Below are 26,629 nucleotides of genomic sequence, written 5' to 3'. Positions count from 1 at the left end.
TGACACAATTAGTTGAGTGCAGAATGTGCAAAATCAGCTCGCCCTATTCTGGACTGTGAGTAATTGTCCACAGTCATTAAAGCTGCCTGTGAGGAACCATAAAATTCTTGGTGGAGCTGTGTATCTGAAACAATGGGCCCTCCCATTGAAAACGAAGTGCATAATCCTCCTTCAAGGCACATGCACTGCCTACATAGGTGAGAGATTTTGCTTTGTGCTGGCAGAGCCATGACCGTGGTTTTCTCTTTGCCAGTGGCATTTTCACAGTGCTGCTGGCCACTCCTGCTCGTTGGCGACTACGTCACTAGTTTTGGCACAAGGGAGTACTTACCACCTTGAAAACTTTGTGTGAAGTCACCCTTGGAGTTAGAAAGAATGCCAAAGAAAACCCAAAATTGTACTGGAGAAAATCGTTGTGTTACAGCCTCATTGCACAAAAATATTGCTCTGGGAAAGGATGGAGTGAAAATGGGCAGAAAACGTCTTGGAGCTGTGAGCAAATGAACTGTTTTGATTTATTCGTCCTGTGTGCAGATTGCTTCATATAAATTAACACTTTAGGTTGGAAGATACTGATTGTCTCTTCAGGATTTTTCCCTCCTAAATGAAACATATTTCAAGCTCTTTAATTTTGCCCAACTGTTAGATTCTGTGTTTGTAGTTTGAGCTAGAAACGTTTTTTTAGCTGCTTATGATAATTGCATATGAATTATGCTGTTTGGGATTTCACTGTTAGAGGTTCCTCTAAACACCCGTCTCATTTTTCAGATATGGAAACCTGGAGACCTCAAGCTGCGGAGAAGTTGAAAGCCAGAATTCCTCTGAATCCCAAGGAGTACTCAAGAGGTAAGTCTGGTTTTGCACTGTACGCCAAGCCCCAGTCAGGGTTCGATGTTGGGGGAGGATGTGGGCAGTGTAGCTGTTGTTCCCTTTGAAAACTCGCAGCACTCTTTGCTTGATCAAACAAGCTTCTGTAAAAGCCAAATATCAACTGTCTTGTAACATATCCAATCATATAACCCAGCAATCTTCCCATCAGGGAGATCGTCTCAGAATTAAACATGAACTGAACACATCGAGGCCAACATTTTGTTGATTAAACAAACAAGGAGTGTTTGTTTCCCCTGCTTTATCTGTAGCAGTGAATGGTTATTGCTTATGCCTGATTTTATTGTGCATTACAGCAGTGCCTGCAGACCAGAGCTGAGGTTGTGTCAGGCAACATGTGTATGCACGTACCTTTTCCACTGTGATTTACAGTGTTGCTTTTAGAGTGAAATTTCAATTTTTGAAGTCATCCTAATTTGCAAGTTAAATAGCAAAGCTGTTTGGGAATACAATTTAAATGGGAAAGAAGTGGTTTGGTTATCCTCCTAGCATAATACGAAGCTGTGTTTTATCTTTAGATGTTGGGTGTAAAATGCATCTTAGGTCATCAGCGTTTGTACTTCGACATCTGTGTGTTCTGTGGTTTGCATGCGTCGTGGCAGTAAAAAGTAGCTGTGTCATTGTATTACCCTATGGAGAGGCTTGATGCTTGGCAGAATTACTGAGGATGGTTCTTCTATGAATTTATCTCAGCTTTCACCAGTTAAGAAAGCCTTAAATAATTGTCAGCATGCTTCTCAATGCAATCACAATTTTTATCAGTGCATTTTCTCAAGGTATAATTGAAGAAGAACTTGCCTTTAGTTTCTTCGTGTTTTGAGATGGAAGAAAAGTCTTGAACTTTTCTATTGTGAGTTACGCAGTCCAGTCAAGACTGACTAAATACACTGCAGTATTTTCATTGCTGAGACCTTTGGTTTGGATCACTTTCTGTTCTACAATATGGGACCTGGTCTTTCCACCGCTCACCTCCGTGCTCTTCGTGCCTTGTGTGCAGGGATAGGAGGATTTTGAGTCTGACTTGAAACGGTTCAAACATCCCCAGTGCAGAAATGTGCCGTTAACATACTGAACACTTCCCTGTCCTCATCTGCCTGAATGCAGTGGTTAGACAGTGGGGTCGCTTTGCCTTCTGTCATCCGGGTGGAAGCAGTTTTGTTTAACCACCAGAGATGAATTAGTAAAAGCTCCTTGGCTGTGAGAATTTCAGTAGCTGTCTCTGAAAACATAATGAATTATGCTTGCTTGGCTGCAGAGGAAATGTAGAGCTTAATTAATGTCTGCCAGTGATACAGGATTCTCGAAGGCTTTAGTTAGAAACAAAATGTTATCACTTGTTAATTTTTTTAATTTTTTTTTGCGCTTAGCAAGGTCAGAAAACTGCAGGCTCTGATGATGTGGGCTGCTCCTCTTGCCCCGTGAAACTCAACACAGGAGCTCAATTCTCTGATTCTTCCCTGGCTGGTGTAACAGAGAGTGTCAACATTTTCCTACCGTTTCACCATGAGAACTCATCAAAGAACAGATAGTGGTTAAAACTTGGTCACAAGCACCAAGAAGGCACTATTATGTAGCAGGCAGAGGCAATAATAGGCAGGCAGCGGGTTCCCACAGTCCCCTCCAAAACAGCTCTAGGGCCTTTTCCAGCTTTGGGCACGGCACTTGACCTCCCCCTGTCCCAGTCAGTCCAGCTATAAAATTGGAGCTGAAGCAGTACCCTTCCTGCAAAATAGGTTAAGGATTTGTATCGGGGGTGAGGAAGATAACTCCACCAGTATAAATCACACTGGGATTTATCCCCCGACTGCCTTTTCATGGATCCGAAGGAGCTTGATGGTGAGGTGGAGAGAAGAAGGGTGGAAGTAATGCTGATGTTAGCGTCACTCAGGCTTTGGGCAAAATGCATCAATTGTTTGCTATGCATGGAGGTGAGTGTGCAAGTGAAATTGTGCTTAGTAGGAGCATGTTTGGTTTTTTATTGATTTTTAAATGGAATTGTCCTCCTGCTGACATATGCGTAGTTTACCGTATACCTCCAGCCTAGTTGCTTCCTGCTGCAGCACTGCTCTCTTCCCACTTGACGTGTAACCGTGGAGTAACACCTTTGCACAGCCAGGGACCGAGTCCGTGGTCCTGTTCCTGTGGTGGCACAGCTTCTGAAGAGTTTATCTGACATAATTTTCGTTAATGTGGTCAGCACAGCTGATTTTGATCCTTCAGCCCTCGTATGATACCTTTTCTGTCAGAATTTGATACCTGCTGCCCACCTACCTGTTTATAGACAGCTCAACCATGAAGTTGTCAACAAAGTAATTTGTCAGGGATAGATATGTTTTAACAGATCCTGTATAAATGTGAATTCACTCCCCTGCCTTACAAGTTTCCGTTGCTCTCAGTTACTCTGGCTACTTGTCTCTTGATGTGATTAATGGTATCTGGAAAAGAGGTTGGCTTTGTAGTCCTGTTGCGAAACACGCAGTTCTAGTAGTTCAGGTTTTCTGTCTGAGATAATTCCAATATAATTGCATTTGCCCTCTTTTCTCATAGAACGTGATATTGTTATGCTCTCGATTTTATATAACTTGGAGAAACAGGAGGAAGAAGCGGTAGAGACATAGTATTTCTTATCATTAATTCTGTTTCTCAGAGGAAAAGTATCTTGTGGGGAAGCCCATGGTCTGTGGCCAGAGATCTTCTGGATTCGTCAGACTCCTGTTGTGACAGTCCAGATGCTTTAAAAATCTGTTTGAGGCATTAGAAACAGGGATGCAGTTTGAAGCATTTCCACTGGTTTGACACAAAAGAAGACTACAAAAGTTAAAAACAACTACAGGAGAAGAGTTTAGGACTCTTTAAGTACCTCATGGAGCTTTAAAGAAGAGAGGCTGTTTTGCAGACTCTTAGGGAGGAATACTGGGTGGTATGTGGCTACTGCAAGCCCACAGGTTGCTACTTACAGTGTTGAAATCGACTGCTTTTTGCACTGGCAGTATAGAGCTATGATACATTTTGAGAAGGGAAGTGCCTAACGTACATAGGGTGGTATTTTTTCATTTTTATTGTTTTAGCACAGCACTTAGTGTTCATATAGCTCAGAACCTGCAAGTCCTACGCTGGAGCTTGAGCACACTCGTGGCACAGCCTTGTTTGCGAGACTTGTGGGAGCTACAAACCTAACCTTGTGTTTCCAAATTCTGGGTCTGAGCCAGCAGTTACTTCTCACGCTTGTTGCAGTGACATATAGTTGTTACTGACCCAAGAGCACTTCAGCTATGTTCGGAAACATGCCTTCTACGGGTCCATTCTGTCAAGGGAGTTTTTCTCCTGTTCACTTAAGCATCGTTCCTGTCATTTTTGGGCTGCCGGAATGGTGAAAAAAAGCCCTTATTTTTCAACAGAGATCTGGATTACATCTAATCCAAAATGTCTCTTGGACTTCTCATTTTTGCACTTTTATTTAAAACTGCATTCAGTAATACAGACTTTAAACAAAGGTACCGCAACTTTGCAACTTTAAAAATGCACAGGCAGTTTGGACTTCAGAGTCATGAGTAAGTCTGAACACTGAAAACTTCTGTGAATTTAAAAAACCCCGCTGTGCGTGACTCTGAGCTTTCTTTGTTGTTTGTTTGGGTTGTGGTTTTTTTTTCCTGTCAGGACCCACCTCAGCTTTTCATGTTCAGTAGTTTGCTTTCCAGGGTTCTTATTACTTTCAGTAAGGACGATCATGATCACAAGTAACAGAAGAATCAAGTCCAGAAAAGGTCAGGTATTCAGTCTGAGTTAGGTGGACTTCAGTCTGTGTTTCCAGAAATATGATTCCATGTCTCTCTTAACTGTCTGATAGGAGAGTTGTAAGGAGTGACTTACTTGAACCTTTGTCTCCTCCTATAAGCGATGCCTTTTGCTCTTCCTTTTGTCATACAAACGAGATCATCTGGTGCTGTTTCTCATTTCTGCATGTTTTTGTGTTGAGGTGTTAATAGCGTTGCCTCCTCATCTTAGGTAATTTTCTGAGTTTTCTGCTTTCACCACGTTTTAGCTTAGGACTTCTATGACTTTCAGAGAGGATACAACACAACAAGACATATGACACCTCAGAATAAAGTCATATATGCCCTAAGCGCAAAAAGTGTCAACATGATGAGTAACATTAAGAATTAAAGAGAGGTCCATATGATAGTATACATTATATGAACCGTAGAGAATTTGCACTGTGATTCAGTTATGTTTCTGTTTTTAAATGAGGTTTTGAGGTTCAGATTGCCTGGTACGCGTCACCTGACAAAAACCAAATGAGGAAAGGAATAAAGTACTTCCTCTTGCTCATGTCTGGTTTGAAGATTCTACACACCTCACTAACCAGGAGTCACGGGAGACTTCAGTGAGGTAGTCATGTCCAGGAGGCCTCAGGCACCTTTATGTATTCTGGGAAGAGGATCAGCAAGCCAAGCAACTGATGCTGTCGGGGGTCTTCGCTCCTCCTGAAGTGGTTGTGTGCATCACCTTCGAGATAGTTAGAGACAATGCTTTTGGTGATAGGACCTGCGCACTGTGATCTCTGTTCAGAGCAGAGCAGTTCCTCGGTTAACTTTTAACTCACAGTTGAAAGGTGGAGTTGTCTACGCAGAACGAACTCTGAAATAACCTGTGCCCTGTTTCTCTCCTTCTCCTCCTCCTAAAAGAGGGTGTTAATTTTGGTCTGTGGGCAGTCCACTGCTGGCAGACAACTATGCCCAAACCACTGTCAGTTTAGAGGTGATGTATTAAAGGAGAAGAGCACTTCTTTCCCAGAAGATAGGTGAGGATACGGAAAGAAACACAGAACTTTCAAAGTAAAGAACAGCGTAGCTGCTTGTACCTTTTGGAATACAATACTTTCTCTGGATACTGGGATTCCTCTGAGTAAAGGGAGGGTCCAGAACAGTGCTGGGGTTGTGTCACCGAGATGCTTTGCTAGGCTTGCGAGACCTGGAGAGCTGATGCAGTGCATTGCACTTCGTGGGTAAAAGGTGCTGAGCTTGTTGACACGAGTTTTCGAGATTTCTGTCTATGAAGTTCCCAGAAGTCAGTCATTCCTGTTTAGCACAAGGAGAAAAATGTCCAGCCTGGCAGTCCAGGCTTGCCTGCAATGTTTGTGTTCAGGGAAGACTAGTTTAATGTTAACTGAATCCAGTTACTTGAAGACCTTGCTCAAGAGTAGAGTAGCACAGACCTGAGACATTACCTGCAAAAGAAGTTTTTCGGGAGGCAGACAGTGTTGCCGTATTGGCTCGTGGATTTGAACCGTGATTGTTTGTTCATTGGCTCATGGATTTGGACCGTGATTGTTTCTTCGTTTTCTTTCTTTCCCCAGTCGAACATCGGTATGCTTTCTTTAAAAATAACCCTTTAGGCATGTTGGTAAATATAATGGGGAGAGAAAAAAGCATGCCATCTCCCTCTGCATCTAGAACTAGCTCTTATATTTGTAAGAGATACAGCCAGGGCAAAAGCAGTGGGAAGACGCTGTGCTGGAAGTAGCGTGCCGTGTTCTGATCCTTACACATACACCTCTCCTTCTGCTGGAGAGTTTTTATAAATCCCAGTTTAGGTTCTCATTCTCAAAGGTACTAAAGAAAAAGGGGAAGAACTGGAAAACTGATCTCTTGGTTGCAGTATGAAGTTTCAAATGGTGATTTTAATTATCTTTTTTCTTTTTCTTCCTTCCTACATTGTATATTCAGATCCCCAGTGCTGTGAAAGGAAGGGTTCTTATCTGAGTTGGGCCAGATGAATGAGAAGCAGAAGCAGTTTATGTAGTACAAAAAGTAAAAGGGCTTTAAGCCCTCAAAGTGTCCTCTTCTGCAATCCCAAGCACTGCCATGGCTGAGTCCTGAGGCTTCTAAATCCTAAATGAGCTTGAGTAACAGTAAAAGTCCTTTCAAGCCTCCTCTTGCAGTATAAGGTCATGGTTTCCTTTCGCTCCTGGCTTTAGTTTGCTGGTTTGGAGTAGGTTGGTGGTGCTCTCCCTCAGATGAATGACAGGCCACAGAAATGAATCAAAATACTTGGGGCTTTTTCTGTTGTCTTGAATACCAGCTCCTAGTTGCATCTCTTTTATTAGCAAAATGTGGAATTTAGTTGTTATTAAAATTTGGAATGTGGTACGATTGAAAACTGCAGACAAAGCAACTTGAAGCTAAACTGAAATCACCTTCTTTCATTCCACAATAATTGGGTAAAACAGTTCAAATAAAGAAAATTAAGGAACTGTTCAGTTGCCGCATGGCATGTCTTGCATGTTTAGCCTGCCTCTTCTGCATTAAAACAGCAAATACCCAAACCTTCAAGGTAATACTGCAGCATTTGGAGTTTCTCATAGTGATGAACCAATGTTGTCCCATAGTTTCTTGTACATTTAGACCTTCCTGGCAGAAAAACGTGTCTTTTGTTCCCTACTGAAGTTGAATGTCCTGCTGGAAAAAAACATGCATGGTTAGAGTACTGCAGGGGGGAAAAAAAAAAAGTCTTGAAACGTTGGGCTTCAGGAGAACAGACACCAAAGGAATGTGAGACAAATGGAAGAAAATTGACTGGGAGTTTCTGATGCCTGGGAAATCTACGGTGGGAAGCAGTTAAGATGCGTTTGGGAGAGCAACAATCAGCATTCATTCCAGTAAAGCCAATTAAGTTAAAACAACAGCAGAAACCCATGTGGTTACATGAGAAGCGGAGTCAAACACGGGGCAGTGTAAGCAATGGAAGAGTGGGAGAGTTATGAAAACAACCAGAACCAAGCAAAAACGAGTGATTAGAAGAGCAAAGGAAAATAACGGCTGAAGTCTCAGTTAAAACAAAGACCAACTAGCAGAGCTATTCCCTTAGAGACTTTACCTGTGTCCCAGCAAAAGCCCCCCCCGTATGCTATTCAGCAGGTCTTCCCAGACCAGAAGATGACCAGGTCATTTGCTGGAAGTCGTCAGCACGTTATTTGTGAATGGACTGGGTGTGAGAAGCAACCCTTACATCAACCTTTCCTTGCAGTTTACTTACGTTTTACCCCTGATTCAAAGCTGAGATTTAACTGCCCATGTTGTTATTTAACAAGCAAAACTGAGAAAATACAGCTGGCTTAATTTAGTCTGTGTGAGCAAGCTTGAAAGCTATTGCTTGGATGGTGGAGGAGAGGGAGTAGCCCTCTGTAAGTATTATTCCATTGATGGTCTTAAGTATGTGTTTGGCAAATTTGAGACAGTTCTGTGCATGTTCCTTTCTAATTTCATATGGAATCAGTCATTTAATGTCTTTTTGCAACTGAGGTTTCCTTGTTCTCCTTAATTGTTGAGATTCCCTTCTGCTCATCCTTTAGAAAGAATTGTGGGTAAGAAAGCACTGCTTTTGCCTTCTTGGCAAGAAATGATCCCTTTAATTCCTGTGCACACTTCTTCAGGACCAATGTTATAGCTGTTATAGCCATTGAGAAAAAACTATGCAGAATTTCAGTGTAACCTATTGACTCACTTGTGGCTGTTTGATCGGAAGGTCTCATTTTCCACCTTGTTTGTGCCCAGCTAGCTCAGCTTAACCAAGAGGTTATACTTGGAGTTGCCACGTTTTGTGGCAGCTCATGGGTGAATGGGAGTTCTCTGTTCCCAGTCTGTAAGTGACAGAATGGGATACGGTTCTTCTGCCTAACATTAGATGGATTTTGGAGACTGAAACCCCTCAGAGGTGGGCTTCAGGCAAAGCTGGTCTGGAAATGAGAAAGACTTTCTGATAGTTGTGAAACTTGAAAGCATTGCTGAACAAGAGTCTGGTTGGCAGGACAGGAGTTAAACATTAGAAAGTTTTTTCTTATAGGCAGGAAAGGAAAAATTTATAGCCCATAATCAACTCATGAAAAATGTAGTCTGTGATGATTCTTTCCTGTCTGAGATCTTGGAAGGCTCCTGTTCCTATCTGTCTCTGGCTCTATTGAGTACGGGGAGTTTCTTCTCAAGGGCAGCAAATGTAAAGCTGCTGCAAGATACGGGCAGTTCTCCAGCCCGTTTTCGGAAAGCTTCCCCCCGACACAGCAATTAAACAGTCAGGCGATAGGAGGTCAGTGGGGCACAGCATACCTTTTTTCTCTTCCCTATTTCCCCTCTTGACTGAAATGATTTTGCTGGCAAAAATCAGTGTCTGTAACAGCTGTGAACTCTTCACCCCGCTCCAGGAGACTGCGTCTGTCCTAAACTGTGTTTATTCTTCAGCTTATGAAAGTGGCCATCAACCAAGCCTCTGGAACTGAGCTTAGTGATAGTGTGTGAACAGTATTAGTACAAGAACTTATCCTGTGCAGAGGCTCTTTCTTCCCAGTCGTTGCTGAACTGGTAAATACTCATAAGAGAAAACCATCCAGCCTAGATTTTGGTGGTGGAGCTGGTGGGGATGATGGTGAGTTTGTGATGGAGCACAGAGTGGGAGGAAATAGGCGATTAGGGCATGGAGCAAGGCACCGCGCTTCCTTGCCTGGGGCGGCAAAAAAAATTAGGATATTTGTGACCTTAAGAGCTGTTGTGGCACAGTGGTGTGGGTGTATGCAGGGCTAGAGAGGATGATTAGAAATGTGAGGAGAGGGAAGGGGAGGGGTGGAGCGGGGCCTGGGGAGCGTTGCGGTGGGCACATCTCTGTAGTGGCCGTTCTTGCTCCTTGGGCCGTGGAGCTGGGCCGGCACTGTTGGCTTCATCACAGCAGTCGTGGAGCACTGACTGTTGTGTGACACCTGTCCTGACTGAAACAAGTGGTCCTGAAGCTCCAGATAAAAAGCTCGGCCACCACTGGCCTAAAGCGTGAAGGCTGTACTCGCTGCATATATGGTGGGAGCTTGTCTGAGCCGAGTTGTGAAAGTTTGGTCCAAAACGATTTTCAAACATTTTTTTTTTTCCAACATGCACGGTCTGTGTTGCACGTTTGCAGTGAAACCTGAAATCCAGAACGTGCTTGCATGTTGATTTTTGGCCATAAATACTTTCTGTAGCTCTAAAATTGTAATTCCAGAGCTGCTCCTGTCAGCAAGCCTAACCAAACAGTGACAGATTTCCAAATTTGAAGTCGTCACAATATCAGAGAAGCAAAAGAAACAACAGATTAAAATGGATGGGACTTGTAAAATGACATCTACATGGGATTAAAAGTTAATTGAGTTTTGAGGAAAAACCAATACAGTTGAGACAAGGAAAGTGGGAGAAACTATTGTTACTCTTTCTTAACTATTGGTTTATTTCAAATACCACTGAGCAGCTGAGTTAACCAGATGCTGCTGTGGTTTCCTGACTTGCAGAACAAACGTGCCAGTATTTACATGCATCTCTGATACAAGAGATTTCTGGGTTGGCTTTTGGGTTCCTCATTGTCAAGATGTGACATCTGTGTTTGGATCTGAACTCTTCTCATGATCTCATAAACTGAGGAAAGAGAGGTCCTCCTGGCATTCTTGTCGCTTTCCATTTTGCTGCCATTAAAACAACATCATCTGTCGTTTAGAGGATTTGAACTTGAACAGCCAAGTGCCTGATTGCCATGAGCACGGAGCACAGACACTCTTTGAGGTGATGGATCGGTGTCTCCAACTGAATACTTGTGGTTAGAGGCTTTTACTGAGGGCCACCCTTCTTTTCATGCAGTGTCATTGGCAGTAAGGGATATTGTGATTGCATGAGGCTCTTGTGAAATGGGGTTGTTGAAATAGGTATCAAAGGAGGTTTCTATGGATGTGAAAAATACAGTCATTGGAGGAGTAAGCTCTCACAGCACAGCCCTGAGCATTCACAGAACTGAACAGGACCTGCTGCAAACCAGGGCAGCTGTCGCTTGGTCATCTCAGCTGTTTTGCCGATGGCAGTGGAGCTCATGATCTGTGCTTCCCTACAGAGCCGCGTTTCTTCTATCCTAAACATCTTCCTCCGCTTTCTGTGCCGGCAGTACCTGTAAGTCACCCCTGGTGCCTGCCACAGCGGTTATGACTACTGGCTGAAAGAGACTTGAAACACAGGGCTGGTTCCAGTGTGGCAGAGGAGATCTTGAGGAATTCCTCTTCTCAGGAAGTTTAGGTGTTTATTGTGCCTTTTCCTCTGGAACAAGGGTTTTTTCTCCTCCTATGTTATGTCCTGCTCTGAACACCCCAGTAGGTGATCATGAGACAGTGGCCATGACCAGCACGTCATGTTAAGTGTCTGCACCCTGAAGTCCTTTTCCCTAATCCCTCTGTCAGCTCAGGTTAAAAAAAAAAAAAATCTCTTTAGAAGTTTTTCGATGTGCTGTCTGTGTCTTCCCAGACTGTAATATCTGCTGTGATCAGTGGTAATTGTTGCATGCATGCTGATTTATCAGCACATTGCTGTGAAGAAGAAAAGATCTTACTGGGTGTTTTTTTCAACAGAAATAATTTGATAATTATCTTTTATTCAGACTTATTTTAAAAAAAAAAAAAATTCAAAAAAAATTTATTGTTTTTACACGTGTTCCAGTTTTTCCACACTTAGTTGAAATTTGTCAACAAATTCTAAGTTATTTCTGAAAAATCATAGCATAAATTTTAAGTCTTGCTTTCCTACAAAAATCAAGTGGAAATGATGAAAAATCCCTGCAAAGACAGGATTCAAAGCAATTCCCATAAGCACATGTTTGTGCAGTATCTAAGTGCTAATCTAATAGGTGGATCTGGATTAAAACCTACATAAAGCAGGAAAAGTTGATAACCGGATCACTTTCCTCTGTTTGAGGCAGGGTGGAAACCTTGATTCATCAGCTCTGGTTTCCTCTCGTCCCCTGCAGTCTGTAGGGCTGTCCTCTGCAACTGGTGTCTTTTTAGCTGCGTGTGTCTAAGAAGGCCCAGGATCACATCCCTGAGCGAGATCCATCGCTCCTGTAACTCCTTAAACATCCCTTTTCTGCAGCGCCAGCACGACCGAGATAATGTTTTTGCATGGTCTAATTTGATGGCCCCTCCTTGTCTTTGGGTTAAGGGTAAATTCAAGATTCTGCTGATATGTTTTTATTACGCATTTCATCCTAAGATCAACAAGACCAATCTGTCTTCTGGGTTCGGGTATCTTGGTGCTTCAAGCTTGATACCGGGTGCTGGCAGCAGCGCAGTGCTGCACGTGTCACGATTCGAGGTTTATCTTCATAGATGAGGCAATATCACCGACTGTGTGTGCTCTTGGGGGTTAGATTCAGGCTTAGGCTGTTTTGTGGCAGAACCCAAGGTTGCATGAACAGGCAGTCTTTCTACTAAGAGAGCAGATAATACAGCGTGGAGGAGTACGCAGCTTCAGTTTGGTCCCCAGACTCCGCAGCAGAGATTGATGAAAGGAAAGGCACCACAGGAAGTGTTTGATTTAGCACTTCCACTGGGAAACTGGTGCCCGGAAGGAGCCACCAGTACCTTGTTTCCTCCCTGCTGTTTTCCCACAACTTCCCAAAGAGCGGTAACAGAGCAAACACTGCAGCCTTGCCGGGCCACAGCTTTTCCCACAGGCACGAGAGGGAATTAAGAAGTTATGTTCTGCTTTTGATCGTGTGCGTAATATTGGGTCGTTATTCAGACATGGTCGTGGTACAGCTAAGCAAAGATACTTCCAAGCGATGAAACAGAGCGTAACTGCAGGGTGGTTTGCAAGTCTTGCTCCAATAGCTTGGCAAACAGCGCAGTTCAGGGAAGCAGGGTGGTGATGAATGCAGTAAAAGAAAATCATCTTTTTCTATCCGAGGTGCTGGGTGTATATACTTGGGAGAGGGCTATTTCTGTTGTTATTGATTGCAATGGATGTTGGAGCAGCATGAGGAGCACCAGCAGCGGTGGTGGGACACACAAGGAGAGATACCCATGGACAAGTAGAGGCCTGACTGACCAGGTCTCCCAGCACCTGACCCCAGACCCACTGGCTGGACAGAGCCAGCCCTGACACCATGGAAGATTTAAACAGGTGGAAACAGCCAGCCTACCTGATTGCAAGGGACGCAGGAGTATATCTATTTCCCAGCGGGCAGGTGTGTGGCAGCATGGTGACCACACAGCAAAACGTAGTGTCCTCTGCATCTCCTGAGCTTCAAGCATCTGCTGGAACTGATGGTGGGAGCTTCTGTCAAGGCCTGTGACCGCCCAGGAGTCCAGCTGTGGGATGTTCCCAGAGGTGGGAAGTGATTGAAAGTAAGACTACGGAAAGTGTGACCGGACAGGGGAAGTGCTGTGCTTGGTGGCCAGGCTGCAGGAGGAGGTGGGCAGGCTGGGGAGTGTTGGAGCTGAGCTCTGCCGTCTGTGATACATAGAAGCCAACTTGACATTGCCACTAGGGAGGCAGATCCTGGATCTGCTTTGTGCCAGAAGGAAGGCAGCTCACAAGAAATGAGAAGGACTGGAGGAAAGTTACAACATGAACTGGTAAGAGAAACACCTCTTTAACCTCTGAGTTGCCCTTTAAGATGCCCCTACAGAAAGTGAGGCTGTGGGTAAGTGGACAGAGCATGTAATGAGAAAGAAAAGGAACCTGCACAAGCAATCTTGACGGCATCAGAGACCCCAGCCCCTCAGAACAAGCCCTGCATTAAGATCAGCGCCAGGAAGAAACATCGATGAGTTATGGTTGTTGGTGATTCCCTCCTGTTTGCAGACCAGACCCTCTTCTCAGGGAAGGCTTCTCCCTCCCTGGGGCCTGGGTTAGAGGCGTCACAAGATTGAAGAGCCTAGTTCAACCTTCAGACTACTATCCAGTCCTGCTCTTTCACGTCGGTATAAATGATGTTGCAACAAAAAAATGTGAAGTCAATCAAAAGAGACTTCCGAGCCCAGGGAAGAGTGGTAAAATACTCAGGAGAGTAGGTTGTGTTTTCCTCAATCTTGCCAGTAATGGAGGGAGACTTCAAAACAAACAAGTGAGCCCACAGTATCAATACCTGGCTCCTGGACCCATGCCTCCACCAAAATTTTGAGTTTCTAAACCATGGAAGAACTTTCAAGAGACAAAGTATATTGAGGCCTAATGGGATCTGTCCGTTCCGATGGGGAGTAACAGGTCTTCTTTAAGTAGTAAAACCTTGTCGTTTTTAAACTACAGTCGACGGGGGAAGAGGATACCAAGAGGATTGCGGTAGGAGAGCCAGGGGTTGGCATGGCATTGCCAGAGGATGGAAATCCTAGTGGGAACATTTACACCGCTCCTGGGAGCATGGAGGTCTCAGGAGCGTGTCCAAAACACTTGTACACCAGCACACGCAGTGTGAGAGATGAATGGGCCAAACTGGAAGCCTTGGTCAGCTCCCGGAGCTCTGATATCAGGGATATGAGCAAGACTTGGTAGAGTGAATCCCATGATTGGAGTGCTGGGGCGAACTGGTTCAAAGCTGTGCCAGGGGAGGTTCATTGGGGACATTAGGAAGTGCTGCTTTTACCCTGGGACGGGTTTCCTGGAGAGGTGGTTGATGCCTCAAGCCTGTTGGTGTTTGAGAGACGTTTGGCCAGTGCCCTTAACCTCTTACCGATGTCCTTGAACTTTTGGTCGGGCAGTTGGACTAGAAAATCGTTGTCAGTCCCTTCCAACTCAAGTATTCTGTTCTATTCTGTTGTGTTCTATTAATTATTTTATCGTTATTTGATATCCTGAATTTAATAGAGGAGTCTCAATATAGCTAAAATGGATTTGATTCCTTATTAGTCTGCATTTAGGGGCTATAATTGCATCAACTTGTTAGGAGTACAAATCAGAAACAACTTCACTGAAGTCCCTATAGAAAAATGTGAGTGATGCTTTAGTAAGATTCCATGCATAAAAGGAACAGATTAAATTCCTTGCTCAAAAAAGTTTTCATGCTGCCTTCACATGGGGTATGAATGTCTCAGTGTTTTTATCACTGTATTAAATACAGATATGTGCAGTTGCATCTGTACATGCTATGTACAACCAGTGTGTTCTTTGTGTATTTGTTCTTAGTGCAATAGCATCAATCTTACGAGCCTGGCTCGATCAGTGCCCTGAGGATTTCAGAGAGGTGCCCAACTACCCATGTTTGCTGAAGTCGCTGGATTACCTGAAGAGGAATATACCCAACTCTGACCCAGAGAGGAGGGCACAGAACCTCTTGGAGCAGTTCCAGAACCAAGAAGTGGAGAATGATGGTAAGTCACTTCTCCCTTCTGCCTTTCTGCTCTCCCAGGCTGTATGGTACCACAGGGATTTATGTGGAGTACACCTGATAAACTCTTAACACTAGTTGTCAATATTGTGAGGCTCACCAGTGACTTTTTCCTTGTTTCTTTTTTAAAAAAAAAATTCTCTGTATGGGACTACAGGTTCTGTGCGGGATGAAATAGTTGCACAGTGTAGGCACCTATGCCTCTTCCTTCTGGACTAGATTGGGAAATTCAGCATGTCTCTAATATTTAGCCAAAGCTTTGAGATTGCTGCAGCAGCTGAGTGGTTCATTGTCAGCCCGCTTCCCATCTCATTGAATTAAAACACACAGCTGCTCTTTAGCTGCTCTTCTCACTTGAATCCCACCCCCTCCTCCTGCCCCAAGAAAAGCCCAAACCAAGAAAAAGCGAAATACAGAGCTGAAACAAAATACAGCTTGAGTCCCAGTCCTTGTTGCCATGAAGCTTTTCTCCCTGGTTACCGTCATGTCAAAGGAAGTGGCTGTGGCTGTTTTTTCCTATTTGAGTGGCCGGCTGCTGGTATCTAAGGACAGAGGAAAAACTTACGTTATTGGGGGTCACAGTCGCCTGAAACAATAGTGAACTGTAGTAACACAAATATGCTGTGTGTCGCGTCAAGCCTGACACATACCCGTATCCTGCTCAGAAAGCTTCCTGTGACATGAGCCGAAAAGCCGTAGGAGCTCACGTAGTGTGCGAGTGAGAGCTAGAATCAATTTCCAGCTTTAGCAGAGGGGCAAGAGGGAATGAATTGTGTAATAAAGGAAATAACAGAAAAGAAACATTTCATCCCATAAAAATCATGTCTGCCGGATGTTCCCGAAATACCACGTCAATGCATAATGCTGTGAAATACCAGATTAACTCAGTGATTACTACATACATAAAAAGGAGAGCCAGGCGTTTTCTTTGTTGGTCACAGGTAAGTGAACAGGATTGCTCATACGTGCCCTTTGATGTCCTTTCTGGGGTTTGGTTCCCACAGGTCAATCAAAGAAAGCTCTCGAGAACTATATTTGGGTTCGTTTGTTGTTCAAAGTGAACAGGAGTTCCCAGCAGCCCTGTTCCTCAATTTGTTTCGTCAAGGAACAGTGGAAAAAGTTCTTTTCCAAGGCATAGATGGGTCAATCTGAATGATAACACTTTACAAATTGTGGCAGAATAGACTGTAATTAGAATCAAATCAGAAGAGGACCACAACCTGCAGGCTCTGCGAAGAGTTTTAAAACTATCGCTTTATCAGTATCCACCTTTGCTCATTTCAGAGATTCCTTTCCAAACTCCTAATATGCAATTGTGGCAGAATGGACTGTAATTAGAATCAAATCAGAAGAGGACCACAACCTGCAGGCTCTGCGAAGAGTTTTAAAACCATCGCTTTATCAGTATCCACCTTTGCTCATTTTGAGAGATTCCTTTCCAAACTGCTAATATGCTGTCTGCCATCAAGATTTCCTGATAGTTGCTATTCTAAAACATTCGTGTTGTGCTCTGAATTGACAAAATTGGGCCCTAATCCTACAGCTCTGATTCGTGTGATCAGACCTCCCATTCAGGGCTGCCATCAGCCGTGCCGGTACATTAGATTTTGCAGTTCCAGATCCACAGGTAAGAGCTGGTCCTGGCCTCAGTTCTTGAAGCTGGAGCGATACAAAGCGAGGTGAGTCAGAGACAGCAAATTCGCTAAGGAGCACGTGCTTGCTCTCGGCAAAGTTGAGAGGGCTCGATGGGTCAGAGCAGTTGGAAGGTGACTGATAAGACTCGAGTACGAGAGGATTCCAGCTTCTTGGAGAGGAGGGAGAAGACTGCTTACGCGTTTGTGACGGTGTGAGAGACAGGAGAAAAAGAGATGTGGAAAGAAAGGGAAAACCTTGTGCTGCACACTAGGGCTTGTTTTTAAGGTGCTGTGAGGTTTTGAGTAGGGTTGCAACTCAGTGACGAGGTTTTTCAGTTGGATTTCAGGAGCTGAAAGGAGAATCAGTTACATAGCCAAAAAGAGAGAAGAAAGTGTGACTCTTGTGTAGCAGTTCGGTAGAAATCCATTTACTTACGCATATCATTAGCCGTGGGAAATAATGCTGGAACAGAGGGCTCCATGATTTTTATCACATTTAACTCTGTCAATAAATTGTGCAACTGGAATGTACAGATGGAAATCTGGATACAGCCTGTACTTACAGTTTGTTACATCAAAACTGTAGCAGTCTGCATTGAGGATTAGGTTTTGCTAATTAATGAAGAAAGGAGAAATGAAGTATTTTGAAAGACAACGTTTATCTACTTTCATTACTTTAATGTCCGTTCTGCCTTAGTTGAATGTGCTTAACATACGCTGAAATGCACTACTTGTTTTTGTTAATGAAATCTCCCCAATAGTAAACTCAGTATTTTCTATGTTAATTTTCAACAAGGCTTATTGTGGTTTTTTTCCCCTCCCTTCTTAGGGAGTGACTGTCGCCTTACAGTAAAAGGAATTAGGAAAAGGATTTATTTGGGGGGATTTTCTGTTTGACTTCCTCCTCTGCCATGGGAAACAAGGCCTATTTCTTTGTGTTTTACTGTGGCTTTGTTTCCAACCTGTGGGAGCCAAAAGGTGACACGGGAACATCTGTGAAATCCCTTCCCTTCCGCACCGGCCCAGTTTCCTTGATGAGGATAGCTCTCCTCTCTGCCTCTTCTTCCCTGCTGCGCAGTGCAAATTCAGAAGCAGTATTTAGGTGAATGCTGTAGCTGCTCACTGTATTCCCTCTTCAGGGAAGAGTTCCCAAAGAGGGAAGATGAGGGATACTGGAATAAACTCTCTGGTATAGTCCGTGTAGACCCAAATGGTGCCAAGAAATCTGACACCTCCTTTTGTTTCCACACAAGGGAGATGAAATCTGGACAGAAGAGCATTCCTAATGCAATATTTTGAGGATATATCTGCAGTCTCCTCCCTTTGCAGTTTGATTTTTTTTTTTTCAGATTATAAAATGCATTATTACTGAGAAGTGGATTAACAATTGTTAATAAGGAATTTTTGTTGGGGTGATTTTTCTTTCAGAAGAATGGTTAATGACTGGCTTAAGCCACTTCTCTGCCAAGAGACCCTGAACAGCTCAATTCTCTCTAACTTTGTTTAGTTTTCTTCCACCTTTTCTTCAATAATTTGATCTTCTGGTCGTCATCTTTCTCACTAAAATATGGAACACAGTGGAACCATTACATCAGGCAGGACCCTTTGGGTATTCTACTGTAGTATGTACAGTGATGTTTTAAAGTAAACAAACATCTGCTTTGATTCTCTGCTTGCTGTATAAGTTTACTAACTCCAGTTTTCCATCCTGGACAGACGGGTTCTATAATACTTCCTTCTGTAACGTGTATGATGAAGAGGAACTGGAGATCAGCAGTCCAGAAGAATTCTCTTTCTTCCAAGAAGACTCTGTGGCAGAACAGTTGACGTACATGGATGCTGTATGTAGAGGATATGTAATTACTTGAAACGCTGGGGAAAGTAGTGCTGAGCTTCTAAAAGATATTTTTTAAGTTGTGTCAGTATGAGTATAGTGTTCTAGAACAGGGCTGTTGTTGGGACATACAACACCTGGTTTTCCAAACTTGCCTCGTTCCTTGGGCTTTTTGCGTCAGTCATTCCAGAGCTGTGGGGTTTTGTTTGTTTTTAAAGTGTGAATGTATACCATGCACCATTTTTTGCAAAGTTTAATATCCAACACCTGAGAAATAGCACATTTTGACTATATTGCTAGCTGGCCTAAATGGCTAGAAGTAGCTTTAACCGTAGTGTTCTGATTTGATTTGTCTGTATCCATCTCCTTCAAAATGCCATCATATATTTTTTTTCCCTTTGATCATGCAACTGATAGGAAGGAGTCCCTTATTTTCCCAGGACTATCTACCTGACAGTTCTTTTAGTGTATCAAGCCTATAAAGAGTATGGCAAAGTGCATATTTTAAACTAAGAGTAAACAAATACTTACCTTTTGCTACCGTTTAGATCCAATTTGTACTGTAAGCATGCATTTCTTGTTGTGAATGAGAGAGACCTAGGAGAATCCTGCTGATGTAGACACGCCTATTTCACTCTAGGACCTCTTCAAGAAAGTCGTGCCCCACCACTGTTTGGGATCCATATGGTCTCGAAGGGACAAGAAAGAAAACAAGCACCTGGTGCCTACCATCAAAGCCACCATCTCTCAGTTCAATGCCGTTACCAAATGCGTTGTCAGTACTATCCTGAAGACCAAGGAACTCAAAACACAGCAAAGAGCCAAGATCATTGAGAAGTGGATTCATATCGCACAGGTAAGGCCTTTCTTCTAGACTGTTGAGTGTTTCTTGTGCAGGTGCCTTGGAGTGAGGGAGCTGGGAGTGGAGAAAAGGGGTCATATGCCTTGGTCCCTGGCCAGTGAACATCTTGGCTCTAATTCTTTCTGGTTTTGGCCGACTTTCTTTGTAATAGCAGACCAAGCATTGCCCGTCCTCTCCTTAGTCCCATTGCTACCGTGGAAATGGGGTTGACATTTGTCTCTCCACAGGGTTGGGAGCACTCATTAATGGGCAAGGCAGATCCTGTGTCCTGCGGATGGGGAGTGCCGTGTACTTGATAATGTAAAGTTAACGATAAGAGATGTATAAATTCAACCAGTTCACTTCCCTTGGAAGAAAATACTGCTTGTATCGGTGAAGTGATGGTTGGCATCATCTGAAGGTTGGGCTTGCTTTCAGAGAGAGGTTTAACAAGAACAGAGCAGGACTGGCAGAGGGATGCAGGCAGAATCAGCTTTGCGCTTACCTGCCTTTGGCCCTTCGTGTTTGGTCAGTGAACCTCTATGAACCCCGTGGGAGTTAAAATCAGCTGTAGTGGAAGACAGCCCAACTGTTTGTGTTTTCCTACTTTCACGTGTACACACACACATACATAAATGTAAAATAGAACAACATCTTCAGCAAGTGTGGGCAAAGCTAACTTATTACTAGCTAAGAGGAAGTAATGGCCTTTTTAACATGGAAAAAAATGAAATTTTTGTTTTGAAAAACTCTTGAGGCTGAAAGGTTGTTTGTCTGCTGAGTTACTCACAATTTATGTCAGGTATACAGACCAGCTGGGTTTGGAGGGGGCTTGTACCTGTTGGTACAAGCAGTGACCAGAAAAAAACAAGGAGAGTTACAATATACCAGTCTCCTCATCTTCTTACCTTTCTGTCTTACCATTACCTCCCGTGTTTCTTTTAACACATTTCTACTCTTCGCTTCAATTCCTTTGTCCTATACCAGATTAGGTGTTTCTGAATCTTTGCGTGCCTTATTTACCCAACTCTGGTGTGCTAATTTTTTAGGTTTTATCTTTAATATTTTACTGCAATCTTTGTAACTCCCCTTCAAAGCACCAGGCAACTGGCACTAAACTCGAGCTGTCTTTTGAAGAGAACATTGAAAGCACTTTGGTGTGGATGTGTGTTGACTTTAAGAATCAGATGGGTTCTTTCCAGGCTTGGCAAAATAAGCAGTCATAAAAAGCTCGAGCTAGAGGCTGTCCAACCTTGACAGCGCACTTCAGTGCTCCCAGAGGCGGCATTGTTAGTCCTGGCACCTAAGCTCTGGTGACTGCACAGCTCGGGAAACTGGTACAGGGGAGCAGTCGTTCACCTCTCCTTTGGCACTTACGTGGACTCGTTTTTGTTGTCATCCGATGGCTGCTTTATAGCCTATGTGAACGGATAAGGAAGTTTGATTCTTGTTTTCCGTGTGCAGATCCTTCTTAAGTTGCAGAGGGTACCCGCTACAGGGGCCTTTATGGGGCAGCTTGAGCAAATAGGTCTGAAGCAGCTTTCTTGTCCTCCTCCTCCCTGAGGCAGCGCTCATTGTACGTGTTCTGGGGATGGAGAACTTTGTTCTCCACCTCTGTTGATTTGGTGCTTCTCCCTTTACTTAATTCGTGTGCATAATGAAATACTTCAGTCTTCGCTAAGGACATGAAAAATGCATGTGCACGCTCCGCAAAACAATGGCACATGTAGAACAGCTAGTTGCATGTGTGCTCAGCTGCCGCTTCTGAAGACAGTCGCTTGCTTTGCACATGCAAATGAGTGTTTTGAATAGTTAGATGCCTGAATTAGAAAATAATCTGCTCATTAAAGCGCAGTTGTTGACTGACGGCTAACTCTGTAACTTAGCAGCGTGGAGTTCCACATTTGTTACCTGTTCATGACTTTTGGATCCAGTTTCTGGGTGTGCAAGATAAACTGAATACTTTTTCTAACTGCCAGCCCTCTTTGCTCCACCTAAATCTAAGGTTCCTGATGAGGAGCAGCCAATTTTACTCACACAGTATTTTCTTTAAAAACAAAAAGTAAAATTAGATCACTAATATCCTGTTACGCTTAATTTTTTTTAAAATCAAAGTTGCTTCTGCACAGGATTCTTTCTTGTTTTCCTCTTGTGAAGGACACAGCATGAAACAAAGTTATTCAAACCAGTCTTAAAAGTTCTTCTTATATACAAATGAAAGCTTGCTAAAGTTTAGTCTGCAGTTACATCATGGAGAACACAAAATCCAGTACTGAACTCCTGATGTGCTTTAAATTATGCAACATGGCAGTTAAACCAAGATGGTTCCAAACTGGATCTTCTCCTGTTGTATTTGAAAAAAAAGAAATGCTGAGAATTTGCGCCTCCAAATCTACCTTCTCCCCAGTCTGAATTTTAAGTTGAACGAAGGGTGTTCTTAAATGTGTCAGCCTCTGAAGAAGAGCTGTTACGTGGCTTCTTTGGCCCCAAACCTTGCAAGAATAGCTGTCAGGCTTTGTGTGTCCCACCGCGTGATCTTGAACTGCCAGCCTTGAAGGAGTGCTGTCTGCCCGGTCAGGCTGCCTAAGCCACACTTTGTTAAATGGAGCCTCCTGTGCCATACAAAGATTTATTTTTTTTTTTTTAAGTAAAGGAATTGGGAGTTGCCTTTGTTGTTCAGTCAACTCTGATACAGCTCATGAATAGAGCTGCTGAACATATTAAGGTCTGGCTTTGGTTTATGCCAAGGTTGCTTTACATTTTTCAGTCCTAGAATGGAAAAAAGTTATGATTTTACTTTAAGAAACCTTTACATAATCAGCATTATTCGTGTGATAATCTGCCCTGTAAACATTTGCAGAAGTGGAATTGTAGTTTGAATACCTTCTCATCTACATGCAACAGTGAAATTGGCCTGTGCTTTGTCTGCTTAATTTGCACGTACAGACACCTGCGTGAGAGCTCGTGTTTGCCAGTTTCTTAAGCCTGCGGTGCCCATGTGCTGGTTCATGAGCCACCAACAGGGGTTCCCTGAGGAGGCACAGGTCAGACTTTCCCCCTCCTCCCTCCTCCCATCTGCTTTATCAGATGCTGTTTTTTGGAGGATGAAGTCTTTTCAGTGTCCTTTTCCATCAAAGCTTTTGCCACAGAGAAGCTGCCTGCGAAATGTCTGTGAACCAGTCTCTCTGGTAGGATTTGATCCCAACCCTGGAAAAGCTGAGAAGGTTTTTCTCTTTAACAGTGGTGCACATACTTGAATAACAGGTTATTCCTTTGCATGTCTTTATTTTTAATTGACACTTAGATGATTGAGGGTTTACACTTTAAATACCACATACAAAGAGGCAAAGCCTGGGTTTTCCCCCTGAAGGGTAAAAGGGAACAGTAACTATAAAGAGCTTTTTGAGTGTAACATTTGTGCTCTTTGGCCTGGCTTTGTGGACTCAATTCCACTTGTATTTCTACCAGCAGAGCTGGAAGCTACAACACTGCAACATCACCACAAATACATGAAAGTGAGGAAAACAAGATAGAAGTGCCAAAGCCCATAAAGCATTTGGTGGCTGGAGTGGGGATTGATATTTTTGATGCTCGATGTTTGTACAGCTGCCTGCTTAGCAGTGAGAATGTGTAGCCAGCGTGACACCGGTCAAACAGAAGAGCACTAACGTATTCGTAATGCTGACATTTAATGCTCCTGTATTTCTAACCGCTCCTTTCGCAGGAATGTAGGATGCTGAAGAATTTTTCCTCCTTGAGGGCCATCATTTCAGCACTGCAGTCCAACTCCATCTATCGCCTGAAGAAGACCTGGATGTGTGTTTCAAAGTAAGCCTCCCCCTCCGCTCCTCTGGCTGGCCCCAGACAAAGGCCAAGAGCTCAGCACCCTTTCTTTTCGTCTTGTACTTCTCAGTCTTCCTGTTCTGCTCCTTCATGGACACCTGTTCTCTTCAAAGAACCTCTCATTCCTGTGAGGCTCAGCGCCCTGGTTTTTTGGGTCTGAGGTTCAACCCCCTTTTTTGGGGATCTGAGCTTCTCTTCCATATTGAGGAGACAACCCAGACTCAGAGGTACTGGGTCTGTTCTGTCCTTTGTTGCATAGTGGATCTTCCACGACCTATTCTGAAAAGCTTACAGGGGATTACCTTGTTGTGCCCTTGACGTGTTTACTGCCTGCTAAACCAGAAGTCTCTGTTTAGGAAAGATAGTGTTCTGCTTGGTCAGTTTGGGAAGAATAGATTTCTTTCCTCTTCCTTTTGATAAACAAAGAAAAATGTCACTCTGCTGCTCAGTATCCTTCTGCATTTCCCCTAGAGAGAGGTGGGTCTTTCCTTCCGCTGCCCTGTGGTCCTGATCAAAATATTGCCATCTTGTGTTTATAGCGTGCGGCAATATGCTTAAATCCCTCGAGCTTTCCAGAGTGCATGGGACAGGGCAAAAATTGAGTACTTAGGATACCTCTCACGTCTATTTTTCTGCTCCTTCTTATCCATTTACCCACTTTCTTACAAAATCTCATACCCTGCCAGTGATTGAAAACCCTGTTGAGGGGCTGCGTACCTGTGGCATATCTTTGTGATGCTCTCGCACAAGGCCTGACTTTACCAGGAGCAGTAGAAGATTCCAGGAAGCAGATGTGCAGCATCTCATTGGATGCATTTTGGTGCTGTTGTCTTTTATATGCCCAACTGTTAGCGATTTCTGAGGAAAAAAACAGTAATCTGATCTGATTTGGAGTGCTTCCTGATAACTGACATGATTTAATCTTTTCCTCCACAGGGACGTAATGCTGGTGTTCGAAGAGCTCTCTGATATCTTCTCAGACCATGACAATTATTTGGCGTGCAGGGAGCTGCTGATGAAGGTGAGAATTAGCTTTACGCAGCCATATGGGACGTAAACCGCTGGCATGTGCCCGCTCTGAGCAGGCGTGGCAAGGCTCAGGCTTGTGCCGGTGAGCACAGAGCAGCTCTGAATGAGGTTCTCAACCAGGCAGTGGTTTTGACTTCACTGGAATGACACCACTCCTCTTCAGCCAAAGAATTAACCCGAGATGTTTATCTGACTAGCCCGTACCTTTCTTGGAACCAGAAAACAGGGCTGGGAATTTCGAAGGAACAGGCTTCCTGCTCTGTGTGTGGCCAGATGGACAACAAAGCAGGCTCTGTCTGAAACAGTTTGACTTTTGCACTCTCCTGGGCAAACCCCAGCAAGCTTAGGAGCTTGAAAGGAGTGGGGAAGAATAAGAGGGAAAGGTTATATTTTCTAGAAACTAAGGAATGCTTGTGGCAGTTTTTTTCTGCTTACATAAAAAAGTTCCTATAAACTGGTTAATCAGTTTACGTTTGGGCAGTCCTACCCCGTCAATCTGGCATTTGTACCTCACTCCCTTGCCTTGGTATCTGAAACACTGTGTTTTGCTCAGGAATGACGGGTGAACGCATTCAAACCTGTCAGTCTGTTTCATTCATCATCCATTTCTCAATGCCCATAGCTACATTGTAAAGCAGGTCAGGCAATAATAAGCATTGAGGGAAAAATGTTTGTTGAGAACAGCTTATTTAACTAAATATTAAAAAGACAAAACAACAACTCCATCTGAGCCCAGACCTTCTGGCTCCCAGCAAATCACTCTCTCCAGCTGATGTAAGTAGATTTGCAAAACATTTTGAAAGCAGCGAGAAGAGAAGAATTCCACAGAAAGCTAGAACCTCTCTCCTGCTTCTTGCCTTGGATTGTGTAACGATTGGAGGATTAATGTCAACTGAATCCGTAAAGTCCTTGTTTTCTTTCACTTATAAATAGTTTCTTTAGGGAAGCTGTGCTTGACCTTGCCTACCCATCCTGCAAATGTCACTTTAGAGCAGACCAAACGCTGTATGAAGCAGGCTGGCCAGCACAAAGCAGGAGCACTGTGTCCTCTCCTCCCCAACAACAGCTCTGCCATGAGCTGCGGTTTCGGCTTCCATGCCTGCCCGCCGGCTGCTGTTAGGGAATTTTGAGTTTACCTTATCTCCAAGATGCCGGGACAGCACTCCTTTTTCACTCGCTCCTGGTTTTCAGCCGAGGAAGGAAATACCTTTTGAGTGATCTGTCCATTAACTGACTGAGAGAAGTAAACATGGCGATGAGAGGATCTTTACAAGTGCAGGCTGTTGTTTTGTGGCTCTTAAAAGGACGTTGATAGTGATTCATGCAACACATATCCGACCCCTGGAAAAAACAACAGTAACTCCCAGCATCCTGAATGGATCCAGGGAAATAAAGGCTACAGGTCTATTGTGAAATAGCTCATCCATTCCTGGGAAAGCTTGAATTATGGAGATGAAAACCTGTTACTTTCATTTCCTGCGTATTTTTGGATTGTTCCATAAGCCACAGAGGGTAGTTGCTGGATCTCTATGTTGCAGAATAAGAAAAACAACAAAGTATTAAGCCCATGACAGGGAGGTTGGATTAAATGATCCCTAAGGTCCCTTCCAGCCTAGGCCAGTCGATGATTCTATGATAAGATAGAGATGTTGGCTTGCAGCAGTCCTGATTAGGAAATTAAACAAAAATCCTAAGGTCAGGAGCAACAGGACAGAATTCAGAGAAGCATCTGGCCACCCGAAGTGTATCAAAGCTTCTCTGATTTCAGCTCTCAGGAGATTTTTCAACAGCACATTGTTTCGCTCAGACTAGAACCATTTGGCAGAAAAATTCCCCGATAGTCCTCTTGTGGAATTTTGTCCTAAATTCCCAATCAGTTTATGAGTCCAGAAAATTAGCATGTGTACATATACACGCATGTAGGTGCACAGCAAGTATTTCTGCTGGCCTAGCTTGCCTGTTTAAATATATTTGCAATTAATTTACACAGATACTGTTGCCAGCATACCACTTAGCTCCTCAGTTAACTGGCTTTAATTCTCTCTAACTCACAGGAAGGAACATCTAAATTTGCAAATCTGGACAGCAGCGTGAAAGAAAACCAGAAAAGGACACAGAGGCGGCTGCAGCTTCAAAAAGATATGGTATGTTTGGGGTCCTTTCCCTCTCTTTTTTTGAACCGGTGACATGATTAACCTTAATTGGTGAATTATATAAGAAGTAAAACTTAGAAAGGTGTTTAACAAAGGGAAGAGCTGTCGGAGTGTGCAGTAGGTGATGCTCTTAAATTGCCTTCTGTCAAGAAAAACAATCCCATCGCTGCTATTGATGAGCTGATACGAAGCAAGGGAACTGAAAGGTTTAGACTGAATATGCAGCCTGTCCCTGGAAATACACGCCCAAAGC

The 26,629-nt window shown here is 43.6% G+C and overlaps 1 protein-coding gene across 1 annotated transcript in view; it reads left to right on the top strand.

Annotated features, from left to right (window-relative positions):
• Positions 1 to 26,629, top strand: part of RGL1 (ral guanine nucleotide dissociation stimulator-like 1) — a gene marked incomplete at both ends in the record, with an annotated part of 72,713 nt that overhangs the window by 34,299 nt on the left and 11,785 nt on the right. Inside the window, 7 exons of the mRNA XM_009873477.1 lie at positions 769 to 846; positions 14,841 to 15,025; positions 18,393 to 18,517; positions 19,151 to 19,366; positions 23,076 to 23,179; positions 24,131 to 24,215; positions 26,278 to 26,367. Of these exons, the coding sequence (XP_009871779.1) occupies positions 769 to 846; positions 14,841 to 15,025; positions 18,393 to 18,517; positions 19,151 to 19,366; positions 23,076 to 23,179; positions 24,131 to 24,215; positions 26,278 to 26,367 (883 nt within the window). The remainder of the gene's footprint in view (positions 1 to 768; positions 847 to 14,840; positions 15,026 to 18,392; positions 18,518 to 19,150; positions 19,367 to 23,075; positions 23,180 to 24,130; positions 24,216 to 26,277; positions 26,368 to 26,629) is intronic.

Source organism: Apaloderma vittatum, unplaced genomic scaffold (genome assembly GCF_000703405.1).
Source record: "Apaloderma vittatum isolate BGI_N311 unplaced genomic scaffold, ASM70340v1 scaffold17777, whole genome shotgun sequence".
In the NCBI taxonomy this organism is placed as follows: Eukaryota; Metazoa; Chordata; class Aves; order Trogoniformes; family Trogonidae; genus Apaloderma; species Apaloderma vittatum.
Note: the sequence above shows the minus strand (reverse complement) of the source record. Positions and strands in the feature narration are given on the sequence as shown.